We start from the raw sequence: 27,573 nt of genomic DNA on the forward strand, positions 1-27,573 counted from the left end.
CAATTTAAGACCTGACATTATGGACATTATGAGGCTGCTAGAAGAAAACGTGGGGAAACACTCAAAGACGATGGTGTGGGAACAACTTCTTGGATGGGAACCCCCGAAGCACAGGCAGCAAAAGCAAAACTAAGGAAACAGGACTATATCAAACTCAGAAACAAAGCACATGACAATTAGAGTGGAGAGACGTACAGCAGAACGGAAAAAATAGTTGCAGGGGATTAATATCCCAAATACACATGCAACTTAACAAAGTCAACAACAACAAAATCAATCCAGTTCGGAAATGGAAAAGGACTTCAAGAGACAATTCTCAGAAAGAAGAAATACAAATACAAATGGCAAACAACCATATGAAAAAATGCTCAACATCTCCAGGCTTCAGGGAAACTCACATCAAAACCACAATGAGGTATCTCCTTACCCCTATTAGAATGGCTGAAATCCAAACAACAGAGGAACAAGTGCTGGCATGGATGTGGGGAAAGGGGAACACTTAGACGCTGCTGGGAGGAATCTCAGGGAATCGAACAGAAAGAAATGTTTGTGTGTATCAGTACTGATGCGAATACAGTTTGTAAAACTTTGTTTTATGCCTTTGTGAAACCGATGGTTAAAAATGTTATCCTACCACAGTTTCAATGATCTACAGCTACTTAAAGATTTACCACAGAGGGATGAAACGCTCATTTCTCCGTTCAATTACTGTTTACACTCGGTGTCTATAGTCTCACTAAACTGGTATAATTTTGTTTTTTACTCGCTAAACTTATCTAGTGAAGTATTAAGCCTTTTTACTGTAATGTAATTTGAAAATTGGCTCAAAATCTAAACCAAAGACAGAAAGAAAAAGAAGAAGGAAACACAGTGGAAAGGGGAAAGGGGGAGGGAGGAAGGCAATATCATGGTGTTCTTACAGCTGTGTCTACAAAACACACTGAGTCTGCTAAACACTAATTAAAAGAAAAAAAGTAAAGACATACAAAGAAAACCGACGCACATCCATTTGTTCCCCACATCACCGCTTACCCATTTGCCAAACAAACTGCAAAAACGCAGTACAGAACTAAGAAAATAAGGTACATTCAATAAGTAAGAATTATTGAAATGTATTAACTATAAACAGGATATGGTAAAAAAAAAAGCTACATCACGAAGCTCCACAGAGTACCAAAGTATTTACATAAAATGTGTGTACACATGAAAAAGGTAAAGAGTATATGCAGAGAAATAAATATATGAAGGAAATGAAATTAAAACACATTGTAAGTTCTTAATTTCCTTTTTTAAACTGTTGCTAAACTGTCATGGTTTTTCGAATTCAGAGGGACAAGGATTTGAAATCTTGGTTACCAAGCCAATTAAGGTCACCTGCATCCCAACCCTGAAGAACCCGGGTTCAGTATCCACCTCCGGCTCCTGACTCTAGCTTCCTGTTAAGGTGGATGGGGAAGGCAATTGTGATGGCTCAAGAAATCGGGGAGCTGTTTCTGGCTCCTGCGTCTACCTTCCTGTAATGTGGACCTGGAGGGCAGTGGATAGGACTCAGGCATTTGGGTACCCGTCACCCTTGCTGGGAACACGGAATGAGTTCTCCAGTCCTCAACTCAGCCAGGCTCAGGCCCAGTAGTTGTGGGAATTGGGAAGTCAACCAGCAGATGAGAATCCTCTTTATGGCTGTTTCTTGCCGTGTGTGTGTGTGTGTGCGCGCGTGTGTGCGTGTGTGCATGTACATGCATGGGTATGAATATCTGCCTCTGAAATAAATCTTAAGAATACATAGAAACCACCCACTTTGGAAGAATTTTAACTTTAGTTGGTTAAGAGGCAAAGAGATGGAGCTCTCCCATTTACTCCCCCACTCCTTAAATGCCTGCAGCAGCTAGGACTGGGTCAGGCTAAAGTTAAGAGCCAGGAACTCAGTCTCCCATGGGGCTGACAAGTACCCAGACACTTGCCATCACCTGCTATCTCCCCAGGACACACCTCAGCAGGAAAGCTGGAATTGGAAACGATCCAGAGTTCCAATCCAGACGCTGGAACACAGGCCACAGACACCCCAAGCAGAAACTGAACTCCCACATCAAACGTGCGCCCCCAAGCATCTGACAAATGACGCCCACAGGCTGTGAGCCTAAAGCCAGGGCAAGGGGCACTCTCCAAGCTAGAGAAAACCCCCTCGCAACTGCCTGCCTAGCTTCCTTCCCCTTCATTTAGTAGATTACGACTGCTGTGACGTGTCCGGACCCAACCTGTTAATCCGTACTGCCCACCTGATGCCCATGCCACGGCCAACTCAAGCCGCCACCGCGCCCTCTCTCTCTTCTGCTGCCCAACGCAGAGCCACAGCCGCCTGCTTCACTGCCGCCCCAGCGTCACTGAGGCCCCGCCGCCTTCGCCGCGGCTGCCCATCACGTCAGCACCGCCGCCCCTACCTGCTGCTTCCTTCCCGGCCGCCCGACGCTGCTGACCCCGGACTCTGCACCAGAGCCGCCCCGCGGTATCTTTCCGCTCCGCCCCGCCCGCCACCGACCTGCGCCATCCAGAGCACCACGTCCCACGGGACGCCCACACGACAGCAGCCGCTTCCTGGCTTCCTGGTTCACTGCCGCTGCAGCCGTTGCCAGCGAACACTGAGGCTTCCGGCCTAGGAAGTCCCAGGCTTCAGTTAGGCCGAGGCACAGCCGCACTTCCCCGCCCAGGACGTCCGACCCGGAGCCGCCACCGCCGCCTCTATCCCCGCCACGCCTCACCGCCGCCTCTATCCCCGCCACCCCTCACCGCCGCTGCCGCCGCCTCCTTCGCCGCACTTCCCAGGGCTACACTCACACCGTCCCCACCTACCTCTGCTTCCTCGCAGACCTCCGACTTCTCAGACCGCCGCCGCCACTTCCTTCCTCACCGCTGCCGCCGATGAACTTAGCTGCCACGCCCACGACGTCGAACGCGACCCCGACGCTACGCACGCTGACGCCGACGCTACGCACGCTGACGCCAACGCCGACGCTGACGCCGACGCCGTACAGGACGCTTTGACGCTGACGCTCACTGACACTGCATCTGTGACAGCGTCTGCGTTGTAACGTCGTGTATGGCGTCGGTGTCGGCGTCGGCGCCAGCGTGCGTAGCGTCGGGGTCGCGTTCGACGTCGTGGGCGTGGCAGCTAAGTTCATCGGCGGCAGCGGTGAGGAAGGAAGTGGCGGCGGCGGTCTGAGAAGTCGGAGGTCTGCGAGGAAGCAGAGGTAGGTGGGGACGGTGTGAGTGTAGCCCTGGGAAGTGCGGCGAAGGAGGCGGCGGTGCGGGGTGGCAGGGATAGAGGCGGCAGTGGCTGCTCCGTGCGGGGCATCTTGGGTTGGGAAGTGCGGCTGTGCCTCGGCCTCACTGAAGCCTGGAACTTCCTAGGCCGGAAGCCTCAGTGTTCGCTGGAAGCGGTGAACCAGGAGGCCAGGAAGCAGTGGCTGTCGTGTGGGCGTCCCGTGGGACATGGTACTCTGGATGGCGCAGGTCGGTGGCGGGCGGCGGCGGCGGCGCGGAAAGACTGCCGCCTCTATCCCTGCCACCCCGCACCGCCGCCTCCTTCGCCGCACTTCCCAGGGCTACACTCACACTGTCCCCACCTACCTCTGCTTCCTCGCAGACCTCCGACATCTCAGACCGCCGCCGCCACTTCCTTCCTCACCGCTGCCGCCGATGAACTTAGCTGCCACGCCCACGACGTCGAACGCGACCCCGACGCTACGCACGCTGGCGCCGACGCCGACACCGACGCCATACACGACGTTACAACGCAGACGCTGTCACAGATGCAGTGTCAGTGAGCGTCAGCGTCAAAGCGTCCTGTACAGCGTCGGCGTCAGCGTCGGCGTCGGCGTCAGCGTGCGTAGCGTCGGCGTCAGCGTCGGCGCCAGCGTGCGTAGCGTCGGGGTCGCGTTCGACGTCGTGGGCGTGGCAGCTAAGTTCATCAGCGGCAGCGGTGAGGAAGGAAGTGGCGGCGGCGGTCTGAGAAGTCGGAGGTCTGCGAGGAAGCAGAGGTAGGTGGGGACGGTGTGAGTGTAGCCCTGGGAAGTGCGGCGAAGGAGGCGGCGGCAGCGGCGGTGAGGGGTGGCGGGGATAGAGGCGGCGGTGAGGCGTGGCGGGGATAGAGGCGGCGGTGGCGGCTCCGGGTCGGACGTCCTGGGCGGGGAAGTGCGGCTGTGCCTCGGCCTAACTGAAGCCTGGGACTTCCTAGGCCGGAAGCCTCAGTGTTCGCTGGCAACGGCTGCAGCGGCAGTGAACCAGGAAGCCAGGAAGCGGCTGCTGTCGTGTGGGCGTCCCGTGGGACGTGGTGCTCTGGATGGCGCAGGTCGGTGGCGGGCGGGGTGGAGCGGAAAGATACCGCGGGGCGGCTCTGGTGCAGAGTCCGGGGTCAGCAGCGTCGGGCGGCCGGGAAGGAAGCAGCAGGTAGGGGCGGCGGTGCTGACGTGATGGGCAGCCGCGGCGAAGGCGGCGGGGCCTCAGTGACGCTGGGGCGGCAGTGAAGCAGGCGGCTGTGGCTCTGCGTTGGGCAGCAGAAGAGAGAGAGGGCGCGGTGGCGGCTTGAGTTGGCCGTGGCGTGGGCATCAGGTGGGCAGTACGGATTAACAGGTTGGGTCCGGACACGTCACAGCAGTCGTAATCTACTAAATGAAGGGGAAGGAAGCTAGGCAGGCAGTTGCGAGGGGGTTTTCTCTAGCTTGGAGAGTGCCCCTTGCCCTGGCTTTAGGCTCACAGCCTGTGGGCGTCATTTGTCAGATGCTTGGGGGCGCACGTTTGATGTGGGAGTTCAGTTTCTGCTTGGGGTGTCTGTGGCCTGTGTTCCAGCGTCTGGATTGGAACTCTGGATCGTTTCCAATTCCAGCTTTCCTGCTGAGGTGTGTCCTGGGGAGATAGCAGGTGATGGCAAGTGTCTGGGTACTTGTCAGCCCCATGGGAGACTGAGTTCCTGGCTCTTAACTTTAGCCTGACCCAGTCCTAGCTGCTGCAGGCATTTAAGGAGTGGGGGAGTAAATGGGAGAGCTCCATCTCTTTGCCTCTTAACCAACTAAAGTTAAAATTCTTCCAAAGTGGGTGGTTTCTATGTATTCTTAAGATTTATTTCAGAGGCAGATATTCATACCCATGCATGTACATGCACACACGCACACACGCACACACACACACACACACACGGCAAGAAACAGCCATAAAGAGGATTCTCATCTGCTGGTTGACTTCCCAATTCCCACAACTACTGGGCCTGAGCCTGGCTGAGTTGAGGACTGGAGAACTCATTCCGTGTTCCCAGCAAGGGTGACGGGTACCCAAATGCCTGAGTCCTATCCACTGCCCTCCAGGTCCACATTACAGGAAGGTAGACGCAGGAGCCAGAAACAGCTCCCCGATTTCTTGAGCCATCACAATTGCCTTCCCCATCCACCTTAACAGGAAGCTAGAGTCAGGAGCCAGAGGTGGATACTGAACCCGGGTTCTTCAGGGTTGGGATGCAGGTGACCTTAATTGGCTTGGTAACCAAGATTTCAAATCCTTGTCCCTCTGAATTCGAAAAACCATGACAGTTTAGCAACAGTTTAAAAAAGGAAATTAAGAACTTACAATGTGTTTTAATTTCATTTCCTTCATATATTTATTTCTCTGCATATACTCTTTACCTTTTTCATGTGTACACACATTTTATGTAAATACTTTGGTACTCTGTGGAGCTTCGTGATGTAGCTTTTTTTTTTACCATATCCTGTTTATAGTTAATACATTTCAATAATTCTTACTTATTGAATGTACCTTATTTTCTTAGTTCTGTACTGCGTTTTTGCAGTTTGTTTGGCAAATGGGTAAGCGGTGATGTGGGGAACAAATGGATGTGCGTCGGTTTTCTTTGTATGTCTTTACTTTTTTTCTTTTAATTAGTGTTTAGCAGACTCAGTGTGTTTTGTAGACACAGCTGTAAGAACACCATGATATTGCCTTCCTCCCTCCCCCTTTCCCCTTTCCACTGTGTTTCCTTCTTCTTTTTCTTTCTGTCTTTGGTTTAGATTTTGAGCCAATTTTCAAATTACATTACAGTAAAAAGGCTTAATACTTCACTAGATAAGTTTAGCGAGTAAAAAACAAAATTATACCAGTTTAGTGAGACTATAGACACCGAGTGTAAACAGTAATTGAACGGAGAAATGAGCGTTTCATCCCTCTGTGGTAAATCTTTAAGTAGCTGTAGATCATTGAAACTGTGGTAGGATAACATTTTTAACCATCGGTTTCACAAAGGCATAAAACAAAGTTTTACAAACTGTATTCGCATCAGTACTGATACACACAAACATTTCTTTCTGTTCGATTCCCTGAGATTCCTCCCAGCAGCGTCTAAGTGTTCCCCTTTCCCCACATCCATGCCAGCACTTGTTCCTCTGTTGTTTGGATTTCAGCCATTCTAATAGGGGTAAGGAGATACCTCATTGTGGTTTTGATGTGAGTTTCCCTGAAGCCTGGAGATGTTGAGCATTTTTTCATATGGTTGTTTGCCATTTGTATTTGTATTTCTTCTTTCTGAGAATTGTCTCTTGAAGTCCTTTTCCATTTCCGAACTGGATTGATTTTGTTGTTGTTGACTTTGTTAAGTTGCATGTGTATTTGGGATATTAATCCCCTGCAACTATTTTTTCCGTTCTGCTGTACGTCTCTCCACTCTAATTGTCATGTGCTTTGTTTCTGAGTTTGATATAGTCCTGTTTCCTTAGTTTTGCTTTTGCTGCCTGTGCTTCGGGGGTTCCCATCCAAGAAGTTGTTCCCACACCATCGTCTTTGAGTGTTTCCCCACGTTTTCTTCTAGCAGCCTCATAATGTCCATAATGTCAGGTCTTAAATTGGGTCCTTGATGTATCTTCAGTTGATTTTTGTATGTGAAGAGAGATATGGATCTACTTTGGTTCTTCTACGTATATGCATTCAGTTTTGCCAGCGCCATTTTGAAAATATTATCCTTAACGCCACTGTGTGGTCTGAGCACTTTTGTCAGAAGTCAGCTGGCTATCTGTATGCAGATTAAATTCTGGGCTCTCTCGTCTGTCCCATTGAGCTACGTGTTGGATTTTATGCCATTACTAAGCTGTGTTAATTACTGTAACTTTGTAGAATACTTTGAAATCGAGCATTATGATTCATCCAGGTTGGGTTTTCTTGTTCCAGATCACTCCAACTGTTTGTGGCCTTTTGTGATTCCACATGAATTTTCTTTCAAGATTTTACTTATTTGAGAGGTAGAGTTACAGACAGTGAGAGGGAGAGACAGCGAGAAAGGTCTTCCTTTCCCTGGTTCACTCCCCAGATGGCCGCAACGTGCAACATATTATTGTTGCTATACCCTATTCAGCCACGTTGGATCTGTTCTGTATTTTCTTGGAAATGAGGTTATTTTTTCAAAGTGTGTTAGTATTTGTATACCTTTAGTATTAAGGCCTATATGTAACTTACAGATCCCTTTGTCTATACCTTACTTCTTGACAGTGAAAAATGGGGGAGAAACACAGAGGATATACAAACAGCATTTGAAAAATTTAAAAAAATCTGATTTACCATCAAGCTATTCTTCAAACTAGCTGTATTTTTTATTTCATTTAAAAAAAGGAAACCAGCACTTCCTACACTGAATTTAATCAGATAAAGCTTTCCTTTCAATGTGTGAACTCACAGGCTCGTTATCGTTTATTCATCAAATCTTTGAGGGCCTAAGTACCCCACTTCCACTAGTAGCTCTTCAGAAATTCACATTTTTGCAGGTGAATCACACAAAACGATGTTTTTGGTATAGTCTTGTGAATAAGTATGGATTCTCTGTATAAATTTTCTTGGGTGGCGGATAACTAAGTGGGAGTGTGGAGCAGAGAGAATCAATTCTTTTTCAGTTTCCTGTGGGCGCATTTCCTTTTATTAAATTATAATCAGTCAGAATTTTATTAAATTATAATCAGTCAGAAGCATGGGGACGTGAGCAACTGCTTGCTTTAGTTTTGAGTAATGCATCTCTGTAGAATCAACAGGTGCAGTGGCATACAGGAAAGGACTTTGGAGACCAGAACAGTGTCTTCCTCTAAATGAGTTCATTGTTTGTATCAGCACAGTATTCTTGTGCACTAAGTTTACACTACTTTTGTCATACGCTGTTTTTTTCTATTCGTCCTACATTTTAAATTGAAATGTTTCTTGTATTTTTTTAGTATTCTTTAAGTTCCTTATTTTGGTGAAATTATTAAGTGGACACCTTTAGATTTTCCTAACATCTTGTGGCTCCATAGACACTCTATGGTATTTTAATTGATTTTCAGTCTTTTTTTCTATTGACACTGGCAGTTTTGCACAGACACTATGATATGTTCTTGGTGCATTAATAGGTTGGTTTGAAAGTCCATGATGCATCAGTTGTTTTTGCGCAAATTTGCATTTTTAAAAACAAGCATTCATAGTAGAACTGGATTGTTATTTTTCAATTTGTTATCTTCTGTGGAATAGAAACCACCAAAACAGGTAGTGAAATACGCTTTTGCATTTTTTATGCACCTTAGGTTCTTGTTGTCTAGAATTGTCACAAAAGCCTTGTAGCATTTTAATGATTGGGTAAATTGAAGAAAAGTGAGATTGTCACGCTTAGGGAAAATACAAGTTTTCTTTAACTGTGCATCTCAGTATTCAGTGTGTATGTTGATCAACTGAGGGTCTTGTTAACATGCATATTCTGCTTAGCACTCCAGGGCTGGGGCCCAAAACTCTGCCTTTGAACAAGATCCCAGGTGACGGCCATGCTGCTGGCTTCGTTTGAATATACGAATTAGTGTAAACTGTGAGTTCATTTCTGGTAGCCTCATTTGACAATGATGTGAAATCAACCTCAGTGTTTTTTTAGCCTAATATACCCAAAGTACTATCATTTCAACATTTAATTGATATGCTGAAAACTGTTAAGAGATTTCTTTAGTGTTTTTGGACCAAAGTGTTTAAAATCCAATGTATATTTTGCATTTACAGCCCATTTCAGCTTGGACTAGTCACGTGTAGTGTGTCCAGCATGTCACCCAGGATTGGTAGTGGCCACCTGCTGGGCCAGTACAGTGCTGGAGTATACTATCTAGATCAGCCACTCCCTTGTGGTTCTATAAAAAAAAGTTTCATGTGCCTCATTTCTGCTCTACTCTATTTATGCAAAGCAAGGTCGGGATTGATGGGACCTTGAGTTATAGGGTGCAGCTCGTTTTAATTTTATTCTTTGTAAGTGCACATTCATTATAGAAGACTTGGACAATACAGGGAATGGAGGAAAAATCAAATTACATCAAATCCGGTCATTGAGTCAATTGCTACTTTTCCCCAGGAGGAAATTTTTATGCCGTGAAGTACTAGGGTTGTATAAAACCTTTCCAGATCACTTTATAAAACTTGTTTTATACACTTGTATTTAGTATTTACATAGTGGATTCAGCAGAAGGTTGATGTTGACAGTGTCAGTCTGAGAGGACTGACCAGGAGTACTTTTAGTGTTCAGGGAATAGTAATACTTACCTTTACCCTTAACTAATATGTGATGTAATCTTTTAGTTAGGTTTAAGTTTGAGTACCTCTACTTGGACGACACTGGGCACACTCCTGCGTTTTTGTATATGTTTTCTTGGGAGTGTTACAGATTTGACTGACATCCTGTATATATAATACTTTTAAAGCAGTTAGTTAAATGCTTGGTCATTAATGCCATAAATTATTAGATATACTCTTACTCAACTGGATGTGCAGTGTCAAGGAGCAGTCATTTGTCATTATTTGGGACACTGACACCCAATCTTGGAATATTGGAATGCCTATTTTGCAAGATCTGGTTCCACTCCCATATGCTGGGTGAGGTTGGATCACTTCCACATATGTGGTATACCTGGCTTGAATTCCTACCTTAGTTTCCCTCACCATCATCTCCCTAGACCCACAAGTAGTGTGATTTGCATATACATTAAGTAGTCGAGTTAACACCCTGGGGCCCAGCCATCTAATGCCCAGCAGTAGAACTAACGCTTGACAGCAGAGACGGTTCTACCTGCTGTTAGCAAGACATTCAGTGTGTGTATATTTGACATAGGTACGTAGTGATGGAACAAGGACAGGCGCCTCAGCCACTTTAGGTTTCTGTGACCCTTACCTTCTCTCAAGGGACCAATTGAGTCTCTCAATGTGGTGTTCTCCACCCCACCCCCTGCATTATTCCCCATGTTTGGAAGCCAGGGGGCCAAAACTTGAAAAAACTTGTATGGAGAAGGTTACCTCTGTTTACTGCCCCCCCCACCCCTAGTGCACCTAAGATATAAAAAGGTCCAGCCTATTGGGGTCTGGGCACTCTGCTGTGTATTGTGTGTGTGTGTGTGTGTGTGTGTTATGTGTGTGTGTGTGTGTGTGTGTGCGCGCGCGCTTGTGCTTGTGTGCTAGCTGTTGGTCACCCATCTCTGCGGATTTGTTTTCTTTGGATAAGCTTTGTCTGGCTGTAAGTTCGTATTCTGTCTTTTCTCTGATCTGCACCCTTTTGCTTATATTTGGTGCCCCGTGTGAGAAATAGAGGGAAGGGCCAGCATCTTGTCCCAATCTGCCGATCTCGTATTCTCTGGGTGAGAGCTGTGACCCCCCCACCCTTCATCTGGACAAATCCTTCCCCTTTTTAGTGTCTCCACCCACCCCTAACCTTCTCTTTCCTACAATCTCCTTTTTCCCTTCTGACCTGGAAGGCCCTGAGAGACGCCTCTCCAGAACATTTTCTCACTCCCTCTTGCACTTCTCATTTGGAGCGAATTCACAGCCAGAGCCTTTGCCTGATCTCATCGCTGCATGCCCACATCGGACCTAGTTCTCAGCCCATCAGATGGGTAAGAGAGGTCACTCTCACCTCAGGCATGCTGGGGCGATGCTCGTGACCAGTTCATCCCCCCCTCGGAGGGCTTGGGTGTTTAGTTGGTTTCTATCGCTGCCTCCTGTTAGAGGACTCAGGACTTAGGTGCTCGGTTGAGGTGATTTTTTTCCCAGGGAAACCCTGCTAGAAGAACCTCTTCCCTCAGACCGTAGTTTGCTTAATCCATGGGTTCCAAATTTCAGCTCCCCTTTGGCCTGCCTCTGCAGACTTGCACAAGCTGGGCCTGAAGGGGGAGACAAAGCCAAAGCGATTATTCCACCTCAGCACGAATTTGGTGTTGTTGTTGTTTTTTTTTTTTTTTTTTTTTTTTTTTTTTTTTTTTTTTTTTTTTTGTCTCAAAATTCTCCAAGATTTTAATAACTTCACACAGAGAAAAGGCAAATGGTCAGAAGCTCCTATTCCAAGCCCTTTTCCTCCATTGGGGTCAACGTTGCTCACTCTAATTTCTCATGGAGGAAGAAGGCCTGGAGCCACCCCTTAAATCGTCAGCCTGCCCACCCCTCCTTTCTCCCACACCTGATAAGCTGGCCTTTCAGGAACACAACCCTTTGCTCACTCCATTCCCCCTCTTTCTCTGGTGCCTCCTTTTCCCTCTCCACTGGCAACAAGGAAAGTTAGCACCCTTCCAGCCTCTTCTCCCCGGAATTCTCTTTATCCTGCTCTTCCTGAGGGAGATCAAACTCTCTGTAAGCTCTCCGTCCCTCCCTCATATCCTCCTCTCTGAGATCCTGGCCCGGGAGTGTGACCCTCCTCCCTGCCCACCCCAGGGTCCTCCCAAGCGTCCATCTGGTGATTCCTGTCTGGCCAACCCACCTGATTCCCCTTCATTAAGCCCCCCTGAGGTCAGCTTTTCTAATTCCAAGACCAAAAACCAGAGAAACACTTGGAATCTCCCCTAGAACCCTCGACTTTCCCTTCCACTGTTCTCTCAGGGATGCTGCAGCCTCTGGACCATGACCCTCTCCTTACCCTTCCCCCTGTCTGGCTCTTCCCCACTCCTGTCAGTGGCAGCCAAAACTGGCTCTTTCCTCTCTTTCTGATCTCTCCTCTCCAGTCTCCTCTGCCAGTCCCTCCCCCTGGATGTAGAAAGATAGTGTAAAGGCTAGCAGAATGTGTATTGGCTCTGGAAAGCTCTGCACCTGAGACATGCCAAGCTCCAAAGACAATGCACTGTAAACTTCAACTAGGAGCCTTTCTCACGTGTGCCCACCTTCTCAGGGTCCATGTGGTGCTCAGCACCTCCCCCAACAAGAGCTTAAGAAAGGACTCTGCCTGCTGCTCAGATGCAATGAAGCCTGACTTCAGCACCACCACCCACACTCCCACATGCCACCCTCTGTCCCACAAGCTAAGCCCCTGCTCTCTTTACGGTCCCCCCCTTTCTGTCCTAATTAAAATAGTCTTCTCTACCCGTCGCTTCCCTCCTCCTATGAACCCGAAAATCCTGAAACTTAATGTAATGGAGCTGCATCTCACACTGCTGCTCTCACATCTAAATTCTCTCTTGCACAAAGACAGAACCTCTTTTCCAGCCATCTCTAATAATATGTTTCGCAGAGCTATCAAAACAAAACAAAAAACAAAAAAACTGAGGAGCAGGGGTGAGTCCTGAGCAACTGTGTTCCAAAGAATGCTCCATGCCTAGTCGCCTTCCATCTTTTCCCCTCCCTTGTCTAGTGGCAGACAAAAATCTCTCTGCTAGTAACAAACTGTTCTGTCACTCTCCTGTACTGTGTCATATGTGTGCATGTATTGTATGTCCACATGGGAAAATTTATTAACAGCTCTCTGTTTCAGTTGGGTTACACTTGTGTTAGACATTTGAGAAGTATTTCCAACTATATGTACTCTTAACATTGGTTGAAGGCATTGGACCTTTCGGTAAATGTTTTCATAAGTTATTTGACAGCTGAAATGTTTGCTAAGTTTTCACGGGATTTTAAGTTATTGACAGTAAGCAGTCTGGAAATCTGACTTGTTCCCTCATTTCTCTAGTCTCTTCAAGATGGGGAACTGATTCTATTCTGCAGGACTCCCCATCAGGGTGTACAGTTTGATCTTCAGACCTTATATTAGACAGTTTCGATAGGGTGGTCTCAAGGTTTTGATCTTACATAGAAGAACATAGCTCTCCTCATTGGCATCATCTTACCTCACAGGAAGAATATTGTCGTAACATGCCTGTGACCGTAGATTGCTAGCTCAGGCCACCAAAGATTAGCGACGGGATTGAGCGCCCCCTTGGCTGCCATTCCTAAAGGCTGCTTCTGGGTTCTACTTTAACAGAGACCAGGAGAAAGAGGAGCGAGTGAGGCAGCAATAGCAATGTAAAGTTAGGTGGCAGGCCAGTTAATGGCCACTTTACACCATGATCTGCCATCAAGGAGACCCAGCCAGGCCAGTCCACCCTTGAATGGCACCTGTTTAGGAAATGAGGGGTCAGGGCATTGGGCAAGTAGCTGTCATGAAGAGCCCTGTCGGCTGTGACAAGAGCCAGGCCACTGGAAAACGGAACTGCCCTCGGGGTTGAAGGACTCCTGGGTCAGAACCGCAGACCCTGTTGGCCCCAGGCTAAAAAGCGTTTCCCTCTGCCCAGCTCCCAAAGTAACCACCGCCATCAGGAGGACAGCCTCGGGTCAGCACCAATCAAGGCAGATGCCACCTCTTCAATACTAACTTCCTATTCAGTCCAGCCCTCCTCCCCGGCCAACAAGGTAATGGAAGTCAACGGGGTGTCTTCCCCAAGGGGGTTCCCATCTCCCTTGCTATGTCTCATCCAGGGCTACATGTGAAGAGACAGGCAGGTCTGGACCTCACAGATTCCTTGGCCATGCCTTAAAACACACCTGCTTATTACTGAACCCCTTCTGTCAGTTTCCATTTTCATCTCAGTAGGAAAACTCCCTCCTTTCTTAGATCCTGTAACAATGACTGTGTCCTGTGGCTTGCACCTTGTGTTTCTAATCTGCTTGTTAGACACCCTACACATGGAGTGGTCAGGCATAAACCTGTCTTCGCATTAACTGGACAGGACTCTTTCTTTCCTATATCCCCCATTGTCCTCATTTTGGCATCGTTCCCACCATGGGCAATGTTTCTGATTTGTCTTTTTATCCTCGTAATCGTTAGCTGCTATTCCTACCATGTACAACATGTACATGTTTCAGAAGCCCTTACAGGAGGCTGTGACTGCTGTATCTCGAGCCGTCACGCAGGAGCAATACAAGGCTGCTTGCTCTCTCCTTCTCCAATCAATCTGATCCAGCGTATAGATACCCTGCCCCACGTCTACACCCCGTATCAGCAGGAAGTAGCCAGAAAGAAACCAGCGCCCCGCTTCCTTATCTATACTCAAAATCAGGATTGATGGAACAAGGACAGATGTCTCAGCCATTTTAAAAAACTCCTGGTTACTCATGCCTTCTTTCAAGAGACCAGTTTCATCTCACATCCTATTGTTCTCCCCTCCACCCCCCACCGCCTGCATTCTCCCCAGGTTTGGAAGCCAGGAGGCCAAACTTGAAGAACCTGCATAGAGATGCTCGTCTCCACCTGCTACCACCCACACCCACCATTAGCCCACCTAAGATTTAAAAAGGCCCTTCCTGCTGGGGTCTGGGCCTTCTGCCACGTGTTCAGTCTGTGTGCTCGCTGGCAGTTGGTCCAACTCTGGGAGTTTCTTTTCTTTGACTAAGTTTGATCTGGCTGTGAGTTTGTATTGTGACTGCTGTGGATCTGCACCCTTTCCCCTGCATTTGGTGCCCAGTGTGAGGAGGCACTGCTCTGTTTAGTCTTTACTTCAGTGTTTGTATGACAATATGTCAGAAACAACCTGACGCTTGGCAGCTTCTGCAAGGTTCTGGCCTGTTCTGCAGTCTGTTTGGTGTGGGGAGCAACCCGGACTGGACTGAGTTACTGGAATTAAGACTTATTCTATGCATCTGCTCTCCCACAATATGGCGCTGGGAGAGGAGAAAACAGCTTCTACGCAGCTGCCTCTTGCCAACTTGAGTGATGACCTCCAGGAGCTGATCCTGCTCCTGATTGGAGGAGAGCAGCGTACTTGGCGTGTGGGCAGCCGAGTTGGGATTGGCGGAGGAGGACTATAAAAGAGGAGAGAGACGGCATGCACCAGGAACATCTAAGGGGAACATCTGAGGGAACACCTGTGCAGCCCCCGAGAGAGCCGGCCGGCGGTGTGCCGCTCCCCCACGAAGACGGGGAGCGACATAATGGTGCCGTGACTCGGATATGAAGCCTAGGCAGGGTTCTGTGTCGTTCCTCCACGAAGAGGGGGAGCGACAGTTTGGTGTGTGTGCTGGGGGGGGGGCAGTGCTGATAGTCAAAAAGCAGACTAATACTAGTAAAAATATGTTTCTCTGGGGTGTTTTGGATAGGATGCAAAGTGATGAAAAAACTTTTTTGCACTTAATGGTTGGGTTTTGAAAAATGGTTTTTTGGTTTTATTTATTTAAAAGACATAAAGGCACAGTACAGATAGTGACAGAGTGACGGGGGCCTGGGGTTCTTCCATCCACTGGTTCGCTCCCTAAATGATTGCCATTGCTAGGGCTCGCCAGAGCAAAAACCTTGAGCCTGGAATTCCATTGAGGTCTTCCGTGTTGGTGGGAGAGCTCGACTATAGAGACATCTGCTGCCTTGCTGGGCACATTAGCTGGAGGCTGGATCAGCAGTGGAACAGCTGGGACTCGAACCAGTGCCCGTATGGGATGCTGGCCTCACAGGCGGCGGTTCATCTGCTGTGCCTCAGTGCTAGCCCAAGTGAGGAGCAGGTTTGCAGACAGTTTCCGGGTTCATGGAAGTATCTACCTGTTGATTGTGAAGAGATGCATTCTGGTTTGGGATGGCTAGGGAAGTAGGAATGTAGAGTGAGATAAGTTGAAAGGAGTAGGGTTCTCTGTGACCTTCTGCCTTCTCCTGAGGTTTTCTGCTGGTTTCTGTTCCTGCTGTCTCTTGGCCCTTGGATAATCAAAAGCATTTGTGTTTAAGGCTGAATACACAAGTACCTGAATCTGTTATCATGAGACACTGAATTGACAAAGGCTACCGAGTGTTCATGCACGCAATTTCCCTTTTTAAAGCTCTAGGATTATTGATTTAAGTTTCACATGGGTTTTAAATAGAGTGTGTATGACTTTAGTTAATATTTTAGCCCTCCAAATGTCCCATTTAATTGGATCTGGACTAGTTTTATACATGCCCGCATGTAAATTTTTAAGCTTTGCTAGTTTGTTCACAGTGCATAGATTCTCACGCAGAGTTGTCATTTTGTTACCCAAGCCTAAATGTAATTTAGGTTTTAATTTGTCTCCTATTTAAGCCCAGATCTACTTTCGTTAAATCTAATTTCATGGCTTTTCCCAATTATCATATTCTTTTTATCTCTGATAAAATGAAATTTAATTGTGAAAACTGAAAGGTTTTGAAAAATAGTCACATCTTTAGATGGCACAGAGATCTCTGCCCATTGGTCAAAGTCTATATAATAAATATGTAATATAAAGCTTTTATATTGACTTCTACTTGATCTGCATTTTTCTTACAAGTACAATAAACTTTCTAATGTACTTGGTTTCATTTTTTGCTTACGAAGCTTTATGTGTCCTGCCTCTGTGTTTGCATAAGTGTTTGTAACTTTTTGTCACTCATTGACTGAAGCTATATTTGGGGACATGCCTGAAGAATGGCTTCCTTGTTGTTAAAATTTTCTTCATTTTGGCCAGCGCCGCGGCTCACTAGGCTAATCCTCCGCCTTGTGGCGCTGGCACACTGGGTTCTAGTCCCGGTCGGGGCGCCGGATTCCGTCCTGGTTGCCCCTCTTCCAGGCCAGCTCTCTGCTGTGGCCATGGAGTGCAGTGGAGGATGGCCCAAAGTACTTGGGCCCTACACTCCATGGGAGACCAGGATAAGTACCTGGCTCCTGCCATCGGATCAGCGCGATGCGCTGGCCGCAGCGCGCCGGCCGCGGCAGCCATTGGAGGGTGAACCAACGGCAAAGGAAGACCTTTCTCTCTGTCTCTCTCTCTCTCTCTGTCCACTCTGCCTGTCACAAAATTAAAAAAAAAAAGATTTATTCATTTGAAAGGGAGGATTACAGAGAGGCAGAGAGATTGAGAACGCTGGTTCATTCCCCAAAGGGCTGCAGTGGCCAGAGCTGTGCCGGTCCAAAGCTGGGATCCAGGGTTTCTTCTGGTCTCCCGTGTGGATGCAGGGCCCCGAGGATTTTAGCCATCTTATACTGCTTTTCCAGGTCATAGCATAGAGCTTGATTGGAAGTGGGACAGCCTGGACTCAAACCAGCACCCGTGGGGGATGCCAGCACTGCAGGCGGCGGCTTTACCAGTTTTGAAACAGCGCGGGCCCCAGGAATGGTTTCTTGAATTACGTGTGTGTGTGTGTGTGTGTGTGTGTGTGTGTTTGTGTGTGTGTATGAATAATAGAGCAAGGTTTTTATCCACTGATTCACTCGCTGGATGACCACAATGGCCAGGCCAAAGCTAGGAGCCAAGAACCCAATCCAGATCTCCCACATGGATGGCAGGAGTCCAAGCACTGGGGTTGTCTTCTGCCCTCCCAGGTGCATTAGCAGGGAGCTGAATCAGAAGCCAAAGAGCCAGGATTCAAAACCTTAAGTCCCATATGGGAAGCTGGTGTCCCAAATGCAGCTTAACCCTCTGAACCACACCTCCAGATCCACTCAGATTTATCCAGTATCAGACAGAATCTACTTTGTATTACTGATCATTAATCTCCTTTTCACACAACATTTGCACTAGTAATGTCTCAGCAAATGCTGATAAATTGGTGTTTGGAAAGCAATATGGAAATAGATCTCAAGAATGCAAGGTGCAAAAGGAAGATTGAGCCAAGGGATCAGAAGATTGTTTCTCAGGTCCATAATTTATATCCTGCAAGAAAGTAGAATTAGCAGACAACAGGTATGCCCATGTGTTACGGAGTAACCCTTCCATGTTGTCTGTTGGCAAGGGTTTTTCATGAGGGGCTTTTCCATGAGCTTTCTGAAGTTCACATGCATGGATTTAAAAAATAAATTGCACCTGCAAGTGGCCCCAAGTGATGACCTGATTGGCAACAACCAGGAGAGTCAAGATATAAGTTTGAATCAAAATGTCATCACCAACAGCCGTACATCAACTCCCAAGAGAATCATGTTAAGAAAAAGACTCAATTTAAGCTCAAGTCCTAGTCCAAAACTGATTAACGAAAAGGTGAATTGCTCAGGAATGAAACCAGAAGCATGCAATATATTTCAATATGTGAAAAAAATTGCACCAAAGTAAATATGTAAATGTCATTTTCCACAAACTTCAGCAAATACTCTTGTACTTTTAATTGTTTTAATCTTTGTTGGAACATAAGCTCTCTGAGAAGGCAGAACATTTTGTTTTGTTCAACAGGGTGTTAGAAGTGCCTAGCACATAGTGTGTGCTCATAAACATCTGTCAGCTTTATTGAAACACAGAATTAGCCCCAAGCCTCGCGTTAAACACAGTTAGTTAGATGGTTCTATATTGAAAAACAGTGCAGTCCTAGGTGCAGAAAGAAATTTGTTCCAATTTTCTAATCTCGTGTAACAAGTCATCCCAGACGTTGTGGTTTAAATGGTACTTATTAATTTCCCAGTATTTGGGGGATGGCTGGGTGGTTCTTACTTGGAGTTCTTGTGTGTATAGTCTGGTGGTGGCTGGGCTGATGGTTCCTTCATCATGAGGCTGTTGAAAGCTGGCAGAAAGTAACCATTTCTTCCTCCAGGTGGTGTCTCCACTTGGCTCACTTCTGCTTCCTCACAACATGGGCAGTAGGAGTGATTTCTTACACCATAGCTGGATCCCCATAGAGCCAGTGTTAGGAGAGGCCCAGGTGGCAGCTGTCTTGCTGCCTTAGAAGCCTTAAGATCATTTATGCATGTTCCAGGAAGGAAAGGATTCATCTACTCACAGGATGTTAAACTCATGATGTTATTGACAAAGTGACCTTCTGAACAGAATGCCATGGAAAATATGGAGCAAATAGTGTTGAACGGTAATTAAGAGTGAAACGGTGTGTCTGGTTAGGTTGCCTTGGGCAAGCCCTGACTTCACCATACACCAGTTCTCTTTGACACATCTTGGCCATTTCAGGTTCAGTTTCTCACCCATAATAATGAATAAGCCCATTCAAATTGCATCGTTAGATTATTCTGCCATTAGGCATGTTTTGGTGGAACATTTTGAGACTCATTGTAAAAGGAACATGGAAGCTAACATAATCAAACTAATTTGGAATATTGTTTTTCTTGTCACTTTGACCACTAAATAACTCTAAAAGTGGAATGAACCAGTGATTGGTTGGTCTTAAGTTTTAGGAATGTAGGGAGATGATCCTTCTTGTCCTTGGCCTTGGGTGCATGCATTACGGTGCAAAAATGCTGCAAAATCATCCCATCCCTGACTTTCTTGAAGTTTACTATTAGATAAATTTATTACAGATCAGTCCTTACTGATATTTAGATCTCTGTTCTTTAATGCTAGAAGTGTACTCCTCAGTGAGCCTGAAGAAAATTCTACTTCTTTGCAATGAATTCTGCTACCACTCCAGATTCATCCTGTTAGCCATCTGATGCAACGTTGAATGAGTTTTCTGAATCAATGCTGGTTTCTTGGAAGCCGAACCATGTAAAGGCTTTCAAAGTTAGAACCTGTACCTATTGTTCTTATGAAGCCAGGCAGGGTCCGTTGATTGGCTTCTGGATAAGTGAAAGTGAAAAATTTGGAGATTGCTTTTGGGACCATTTCCTAATCTTATGCCGAAGCATCAGTTCTGTTTGTCCTGAGGTTATTTCAGGTAGTTAATAGATCTGCGTTCTCTTCATTTCACTTGATCTTAGAGAGCAAGGCATTCTGATTGTTGAGCGTTACTGTGTTTTTATCTTTTTTCTTGTTATCTCTACATTCTTCTGTAATGATGGAGTGTCAGAAGAGGCTCACCGAAATAAAAATCAAAGGACTGTTTTCATTTTCTAGTACTACCTTGTAGATCGTCTGTTCACATAACCATCAGTATTCCACCTTCTTCTTGGCATATTATGAGGGAACCATGAAAGGTTTTAAAAACTCATAAGAGCATTCAAGTGCAAGTCATTCTTAACAATGGAAAGGAGATAGATGTTGTTGTTTTCCAGTTCTGAAGAAGGTAGACTTCCAAAATGTTTAAGGTGTGCTGGGAATATTATAGGAGATGAAGATCGACTTTTCTGCACCTGGTCGTGAATGTTTTTCAGACCAAGGATGTGATTTCTGTTCCTCCCGCCTCGTTCTTTTAAATGCTGTAGTCGTTTTCAGTCTTCCTCAGTGAATGTTCTTACTCCCATCTCCCCATACGTTCCACCCAGTATCCGTGTTGACCCACATTTTTTTGCCTTTAAAGAGAGTTACCATCAAGGAGGATGAGCAGACCAGAGTCATTGTTGTGGCCAGATTCATGAGGAGTGGTAGGAATCTAAATGATAATTGTGTACACACAGGTCACCATGGGTGCCTTGTGAATAGTATTTCCAATGTGGAATGAAGAGCATTACAGTCTTTTGATAGAACACAACACAACCAGAGTACTCAGATACAGTTGTCTCTAGAGATTCACATGTGGGAACTTACCACAAGAAGTGGTAGAAAAATGTGACTGCAAGGTCTTAGTGTAGGCTTTGAAAGTAACGTTCACAGTCATTTCAGTGTTGCTGATGGGAAAATTACTCATGAGGATACGCAGCATTTAGAATGAGTATTTTATAAAACCTAGTAACTCAAATTTCGAGACAATTTGTGATGCAGGAGTCATTCCAAGTATTATATTGTCGTTGTCCATTCATGGAGACGTGCATGGAATCAGGAGCCTGAAAAGAGTGATGGTCTCTTTAAGATCCTTCAGTGGGGCAACCAAACTTTGCTTTCATTATGGAAACAGTTGTAAAGGACAGTTTCTTACTTCCCAAATTTCGTGTCATGGGGCTTCTTATTCATGTCAGTCATGAACTCTGGGAAGTGACAACAATCCCAGTTGTGAGTAAAAGGCCCATGGAAGTGACACAGATTTGGGAAAGCCGAGAATTTGTTTGGAAGTTGAGATAAAGAATGGACTCTGGGTATATCAGATGTTTCATACTTTGTTTTTAAAAACAGAATAGTTAACGTGTTTGTAGGAATAGATAGCATGTGAGGATTCAAACTTGACAACACACGTTAGATGTTTTTGTAAAAGCTGCTTTGGTTTTCAGTCGTTTACTCTATTTCACTGCCTTTCCACTCTTGTAAATTAACTATTCAACTGCTACACAGTCTTTATAACTTTATGTTTTACATAATTATAGTCTGTGCTGCTTCATAGTAAGACTGTACTCCACCCAAATTAGAAGCAGTCGAAGAAATTAATTCAATAGCAGTCAAATTCACGTAAGTGAATGCTGGAGGCTCAAGGATGTGTAAGTACTGATTTGGCAACATCTAATGCTGGAGGCTCAAGGATGTGTAAGTACTGATTTTGTGCTGCTCGCACAAAACTTCTCTTTATTTGTATTATTAGAAGGATATAGTATAAGTCTTTGTTAATGAAATCCTCAGAAAGGAGGTGATTAAATAGAACTAAGTACTTCCTCAACATACATACCACTTACTTGCTGATCGGTATCGGGAAATACTGAAACTGGCTTCTCATGAAACTTTTGGTCCCGGGGAACAAGGTCTTGTAGGTCCATCTCATTAAAGATTTGTTTAGTTGAAAGGCAGAGTTGACAGGGAGATCTTCCATCTGCTACTTCACTCCCCAAATGGCCACAATGGAAAGCGTTAGGCCAGGCCAAAGGCAGAAGCCTGGAACTGCATCCGGGTCTCCCAAAGTGGTGCATGGACCCAAACACTTAGGCCTCATCAACTGTTTTCACTGGCAGATTAGCAGGGAGATGGAATGAAGTGGAGCATTGGGACTCGAACCTGTGCTCACATGGGATGCTGGCATTGTGGGCTGCGGCTTAACTGACCGTGCCATAGTGCCAGCTCCTATCAGGCCCATTTCTAAAACATTGGAGATCTTTTGGGAAGATCACTTCGGTCAGACCTGCTCGGTAAAGCAATCCCAACAGAGTTCCTTTCCTCTGCTGCTTCACTGCTCGACTGCCTGCAACTGCTGGGGCTGGGCCAGGCCAAAGCTAGGAGCCGGGAACTCAGTCCAAGCCTCCCACGTTGGAGGAAGGGAACCAGATGATTGAGTCAACATCTACTGCCTCCGTGTGTGTGCATTAGCAGGAAATTGAATCGAAACTGGTGCTTGGTCATGTATGGAATTTGGATTTCAAACCAGGATTTGGTTCCCAACTGCATCACGTACTCTAATCTGTCATTAAAAATGTTGTAATCTGTGTATGCTTTCATTCTCCTTCTGTTTTCTCCGTTGCAGCCTTACACTTCTAGTCATCTACGAGACCCTCATCCACCCAGTTTCCACCATTGCACCACCATCCCTCCTACTCTATGTTAGCTTCAACCTACTTGAGGGCCTACATACTTGCCTCCCACTCTGTCCTCTCTGTATATCCTCCCATTCCTTCTGGCCCACCACGTTGGACTCACTTTCCTCGTAACCTCGAACCCTTGGGGAGAGCCTCAGGTGGCCACTGGGCTCACAGCCCAAGAATGTCCAGAAGATTCTACTTGTTCTTCCTTCCTCATTGTACCCCCCACCCCATCCCAGCTTAGGTGGCAACTAAGGCAGGGATGCCTTTGCCTACCCATCTGCCAAGACTCCCTGTAGCACCTGCTCCTCAGCTGTCTACCTGGCCAGCCTGCACCCTTCCTTGGAGCTCTAGAGCCCCTCAGACCAGGATGGTTTCAGGCCCTTGCTGGGTGGGAGCTCATCCACCTACCCCTCTGGATGGGCAGTGGTTGTAGGTTTTGAGGCCACAGTGCATTTGGTATTATGTACTAGGAGCATAAGGACTACTAGCTGCATGGAGCTGAGGTCAACAGTGGGCTCCCAGCCATGTCCACCTTCTCAGTGCCCCCATAGCCGTGTATGGTGGCATCTCCAGCAATACACCGCCCCTCCCATCAGTGAGCAGACAGCCTCATGGGCTCCTGAGGGACCACGGCCACCAGCAGGTATGGTCTCTTATGTTTATTTATCTCTCTCTCTCTCTCTCTCTCTCTCTCTCTGTGTGTGTGTATGTGTGTGTGTGTGTGTGTGTGTGATTTTTTAAAAATAAGCATTAGTTGATGTTAAAACAGAGAAGGGAATGGTTGTTTTTCTGTCTTAAAAACTGTTCAAAAGAGAAAGAAGAAAACAGGCATGTACCAGTTCAAACAAGAACAGATCCCATAGATGGATCAATCCCTGTATTCCTGCAACTCCTGGAACATGACCAGGCTGAATCTGAGAACCAAGGCTTTGAAGCACAGTTCAGGTCTCCCAAGTGGGCAGATGTGAGATAACTACTGGAGTCAGCATCAGCTGTCTCACTGGAACCATGTTTGTAGGAAGCTGGAATCCCAGGATGAAACCCAGAATTAAACCCAGGCATTGTCTTATTGGACCTACATAGGCCTCTCCCTAGCCTCTTAACTGTTTGGCTAACCGCTGCAAGGATGGTTCCCCTCTTCTTTGTCCCCTTAGTGCATGCCTGTAAGGAATGAGTTCCTTACATTTTCATCCTGTAGTTACTAACTCAGTAATGTGCCAAGTACTTTACTGCTGTATTCTATCATTCTAATAATTGTCAAGATTTCTTCCATAAAAAAGGTTAAAAAGTGGAAGAAAGGAATCAGTTAAGGTTTTAAAATTTAATAAAAGAAGAAAAGTGTGACTCCACTGAACATTTGGCCAAATATATGATTCCAAGGTGAATGTGGATGCCTTTCTTGTCCTAATGAAACTGAAACAGTTGGGGCTGTCCTTTTGTTTGTACAACTTAGATTTGAGAGGCTGATGCCTGTGTCCTCAAAGTATGACATTTCAGTTGTCAAATGTAGCTACGCAAAGATTTCAGAAAATGATAACCTCGGGGAGTAGTAAATATGTGTGTCCCTGACAGCGGTTTCGTTTAGTTGTGTTTTGATGAGTGGAAACCATACATGAAAATTGATTGCAGGAAATAACTTATGATATCCTTGCTTTTAGTAACATACATATAAAATAATGAAGATTTGATTTATGGTAATGATTCTACAATCATATATGTGGGCCTGACCTCTTTGATTTAAGCAGCTACTGCATAGAGATGCAAGCACCTTCATTGAAGCATTGAAGTTAAAAGTCATGTTAGTATTCTTGTCTGCCACTTCTTAAATATATTCCTTTCTCTGTTGTGCCTGTGTAGTTATTGCACAGAGTGGGAGAAAATGATTTAGAAAGTGTTTCTTTTAGTTTCTGAAAGACAGTGTGTATAATTGTTGTCATTTCTTTGAATATTTGGCATAATTCACCTCTAAAACCATCAGGGAGTAGAGAGCTATCTTTCAGAAGATTTTGCCAAACTAAAAATTCTATTGCTTTGATATTTATAAGAATCATTAATTCATTTCATCTTGTTTAAGCTTATAGTTTATAGCTTTCAGGGAAATGTATTATTTCAGATAAAGTGTTAAGTACATAAAGCTCAGCAGAATTTTAGCTCACTGTCTTTCTTAAAAATATTTATTTATTTATTAGCAAGTCAGAGTTACAGAGAGATCTTCCATCTGCTGGTTTACTCACCAGATGGCCACAACGGCCAGGGCTGGACCAGGCTTGAGCCAGGAGCTTCCTCTGGGTCTCCCACGTGGGTGCAGAGGTGCAAGCACTTGGGCCATCTTCCACTGCTTTCCCAGGCCATAGCAGAGAGCTGGATCAGAAGAGGAGCAGCTGGGACCCAAACCATCACCTATATGGGATGCCAGTGTTGCAGGCAGCTTTACCTGCTACACCACAGCACTGGCCCCACTTACTATCCTTCTAATGTATATGTGGTGTGTGGCACCTCCATAATTTGTCTTCTCTTTTTCTTTATCATTGCAATAAAGATATATCAGTTTTGCTGACGCAGTTTTTGTGTTCACTAGTTTTTTGTTTTGTTTTCAATTTTAATCTGTTTCACTCTTTGACTTATTAGTTGCTCCCTTATGCTTGGCTTAGTTTATTTTGCTGTTCTTTGTTATTTTTTTAAACTAAAAATTATTGTTGAATAGATATCTTTCTTCTCTTCTAATAAATGCCTTTATTGCTATGAATTTTACTCCAAATACTGCTTAAGTTGCATCTGTATAACTCTGATACATCTGCATTTTAAATTTTTTAAAGTTATATCCTTTTCTAATTTATCTTGAGGCTTCCTCTTTGACTTAGGGATTTAGAAGTGTATCGTGGGGCCAGCACTGTGGCCTAGCATGTAAGGCTGCCACCTGCAATGCCAGCATCCTATATGGGCACCGCTTTGAGTCCCGATTGCTCCTTTTCGTATCCAGCTTTCTGGCCTGGGAAAACAGTAAAGATGGGCTATGTCCTTGGGCCCCTGCACCGCATGGGAGACCTGGCTCCTGGCTTCAGATTGGCTCAGCTCTGGCTGTTGCTGCCAATAGGGGAGTGAACCAGCAGATGGAAGACCTCTCTCTCTCTCTCTCTCTCTGCCTCTCCTTCTCTCTCTATGTAGCTCTGCCTTTCAAATAAAATAAATAAATCTTTAAAAAAAAAAGGAAGTGTGTTGTTTTACTCCAAGATTGGAAGTTTTCCAGCTATCTTTGTAGTATTAATTTATAAATTAAATAAATTTACATCTAATAACATTCTTTATAGCATTTAGTTTCTTTAAAAAAATTTGAAAGTCTGTTTTATGATGAAGAAATGGGCTACATTGGTGAATTTCCTTACGGACTTAAAAAATGGGTCTTCTGTTATTTTTGGGTGCAGTATTCTAAAAACATCAGTTATACCCATTTGATTGAAAGTTTGATGCAATTCTTCAATATCCTTAACTGATTGTCTTCTAGTCCTATCTGTTACTAACTGATGCGTCAACAATTACAAATAAAATTGTAAATATTTCTATTTCTCTTTCGATTTTCATCAACTTTGCATAGTGAAGTTATGTTGCTATGTAATATGCATGTAGAATCATTTTATTGTTTTTTTTTTTTAATTGCACCTTTGGGCAACATGCCATGACCCTTCTAACTCCTTCTAATTTTCTCTGCTCCAAATTGTACTTTCTCTAGTATTAATACAGTCGTTCAAATTTTTTGGATTAATGTTGCACAGGATGTATTTATTTACCCCTTTTACTACTTTATCTATTTCGATGTATTTGAAGTAAGTTTGTCATAGACAGCATCAGGAGGGGTCATTTAAAATAAAATCCTTTCTGAAAATTTCTCTCCTTCACTTGCTGTGTTTAGGCCAGCTGCATTCAACATACTCATTGATAGTTTTGGATTTAGCCCAATTTCATCATCTGTTTTTTGACATTGAACTCCTTTATTTCAGTTTCTCCTTTCTTGCTGTCAGGTGACTTGCATGGTTTTTCATTCCATTTTAATTTATCAGTTGTGATGTATACATTATCTGTTTCTATAGATTGTTAGTGACTGCCCTCAGAAGTATAACACACACTTTCTTTTTCATAGGCTCGTAACAGTTTTGCCGTATCAGGGAGAAATTTTACCATCAGGTAGGTCCTTTCTTTTCTCTTCTATGTCATAGTTTTCTTACATATTCCACATATCCCAACAATCCACATTAAAAATTCATCAGCTGAATGTTATAATTTTTGGTTCAATCATTGAATCAATTTTGTTTTAAAAGATTTATTTATTTTACTTGAAAGTCACAGTTACACAGAGGGAGAGAAGGAGAGATCAGAGAGAGAGAGAGAGAGAGAGATGTCTTCCATCCTTCCATCCCCTGGTTCACTCCCCGAGGACTGCAATGGCCAGAGCTGCCCCAATCTGAAGCCAAGAGCCAGGAGCTTCTTCCAGGTCCCCCATATGGGTGCCGGGGCCCAAGGACTTGAGCCATCTTCTACAGCTTTCCCAGGTCATAGTAGAAAGCTGGTCGGAAGTGGAACAACCGGGTCTCAAACCAGTGCCCATATGGGATGCCGGCACTGTAGGAGGCAGCTTTATCTGCTATGCCACAGCACCGGCCCTCATTGAATCCATTTTAAAAACCTATTGGGGCCGGCACTGTGGTGCAGTGGGTTCTCAGAGAACGTGGTGGTGAGACGGTGTCACTAGTCAGGGTTAGGGCCTGGAACTCTTCCTCTCCTGCAGTGGAAGGCTGTGTCTTTAACTGTCAGTGTGATGACATCCGCCTTCCCAGAATGCACCTGTCACATCCAGGTCCAGGATGCGTGCTCGCACCCCAACACATTCGTGGAGCTACTCGGAGGGCGCACCAGCCGGAAGGAGCTGCACCTCCAGCGCGGATGAAGGCTGCCGTTTTCTCTCTTTCTCCGTGGAGCGCTGCACACCGGGAGCCAGGGACCGCTTGTGCGTGCTTTTCCCCGTGCAGAGCCGTCCACCTTGGTGCTTTCCTGCTCTCTATCTCCGACGTGTGCATGGACCAACCAAACCGTAGGTACCATTTTCGTT

At 45.5% G+C, this 27,573-nt stretch overlaps 1 protein-coding gene across 1 annotated transcript in view; it reads left to right on the plus strand.

Moving 5' to 3' along the window:
* Positions 1–3,498: 3,498 nt before the first annotated feature.
* LOC127485537 (uncharacterized) overlaps positions 3,499–27,573 on the plus strand; it is a 45,957-nt gene continuing 21,882 nt past the window's right edge. The window contains exons 1-4 of the mRNA XM_070057151.1: positions 3,499–4,034; positions 4,232–4,345; positions 26,608–26,651; positions 27,322–27,555. Coding sequence (XP_069913252.1) covers positions 3,499–4,034; positions 4,232–4,345; positions 26,608–26,651; positions 27,322–27,555 — 928 coding nt within the window. The remainder of the gene's footprint in view (positions 4,035–4,231; positions 4,346–26,607; positions 26,652–27,321; positions 27,556–27,573) is intronic.

Source organism: Oryctolagus cuniculus, chromosome 15, assembly GCF_964237555.1.
Source record: "Oryctolagus cuniculus chromosome 15, mOryCun1.1, whole genome shotgun sequence".
In the NCBI taxonomy this organism is placed as follows: domain Eukaryota; kingdom Metazoa; phylum Chordata; class Mammalia; order Lagomorpha; family Leporidae; genus Oryctolagus; species Oryctolagus cuniculus.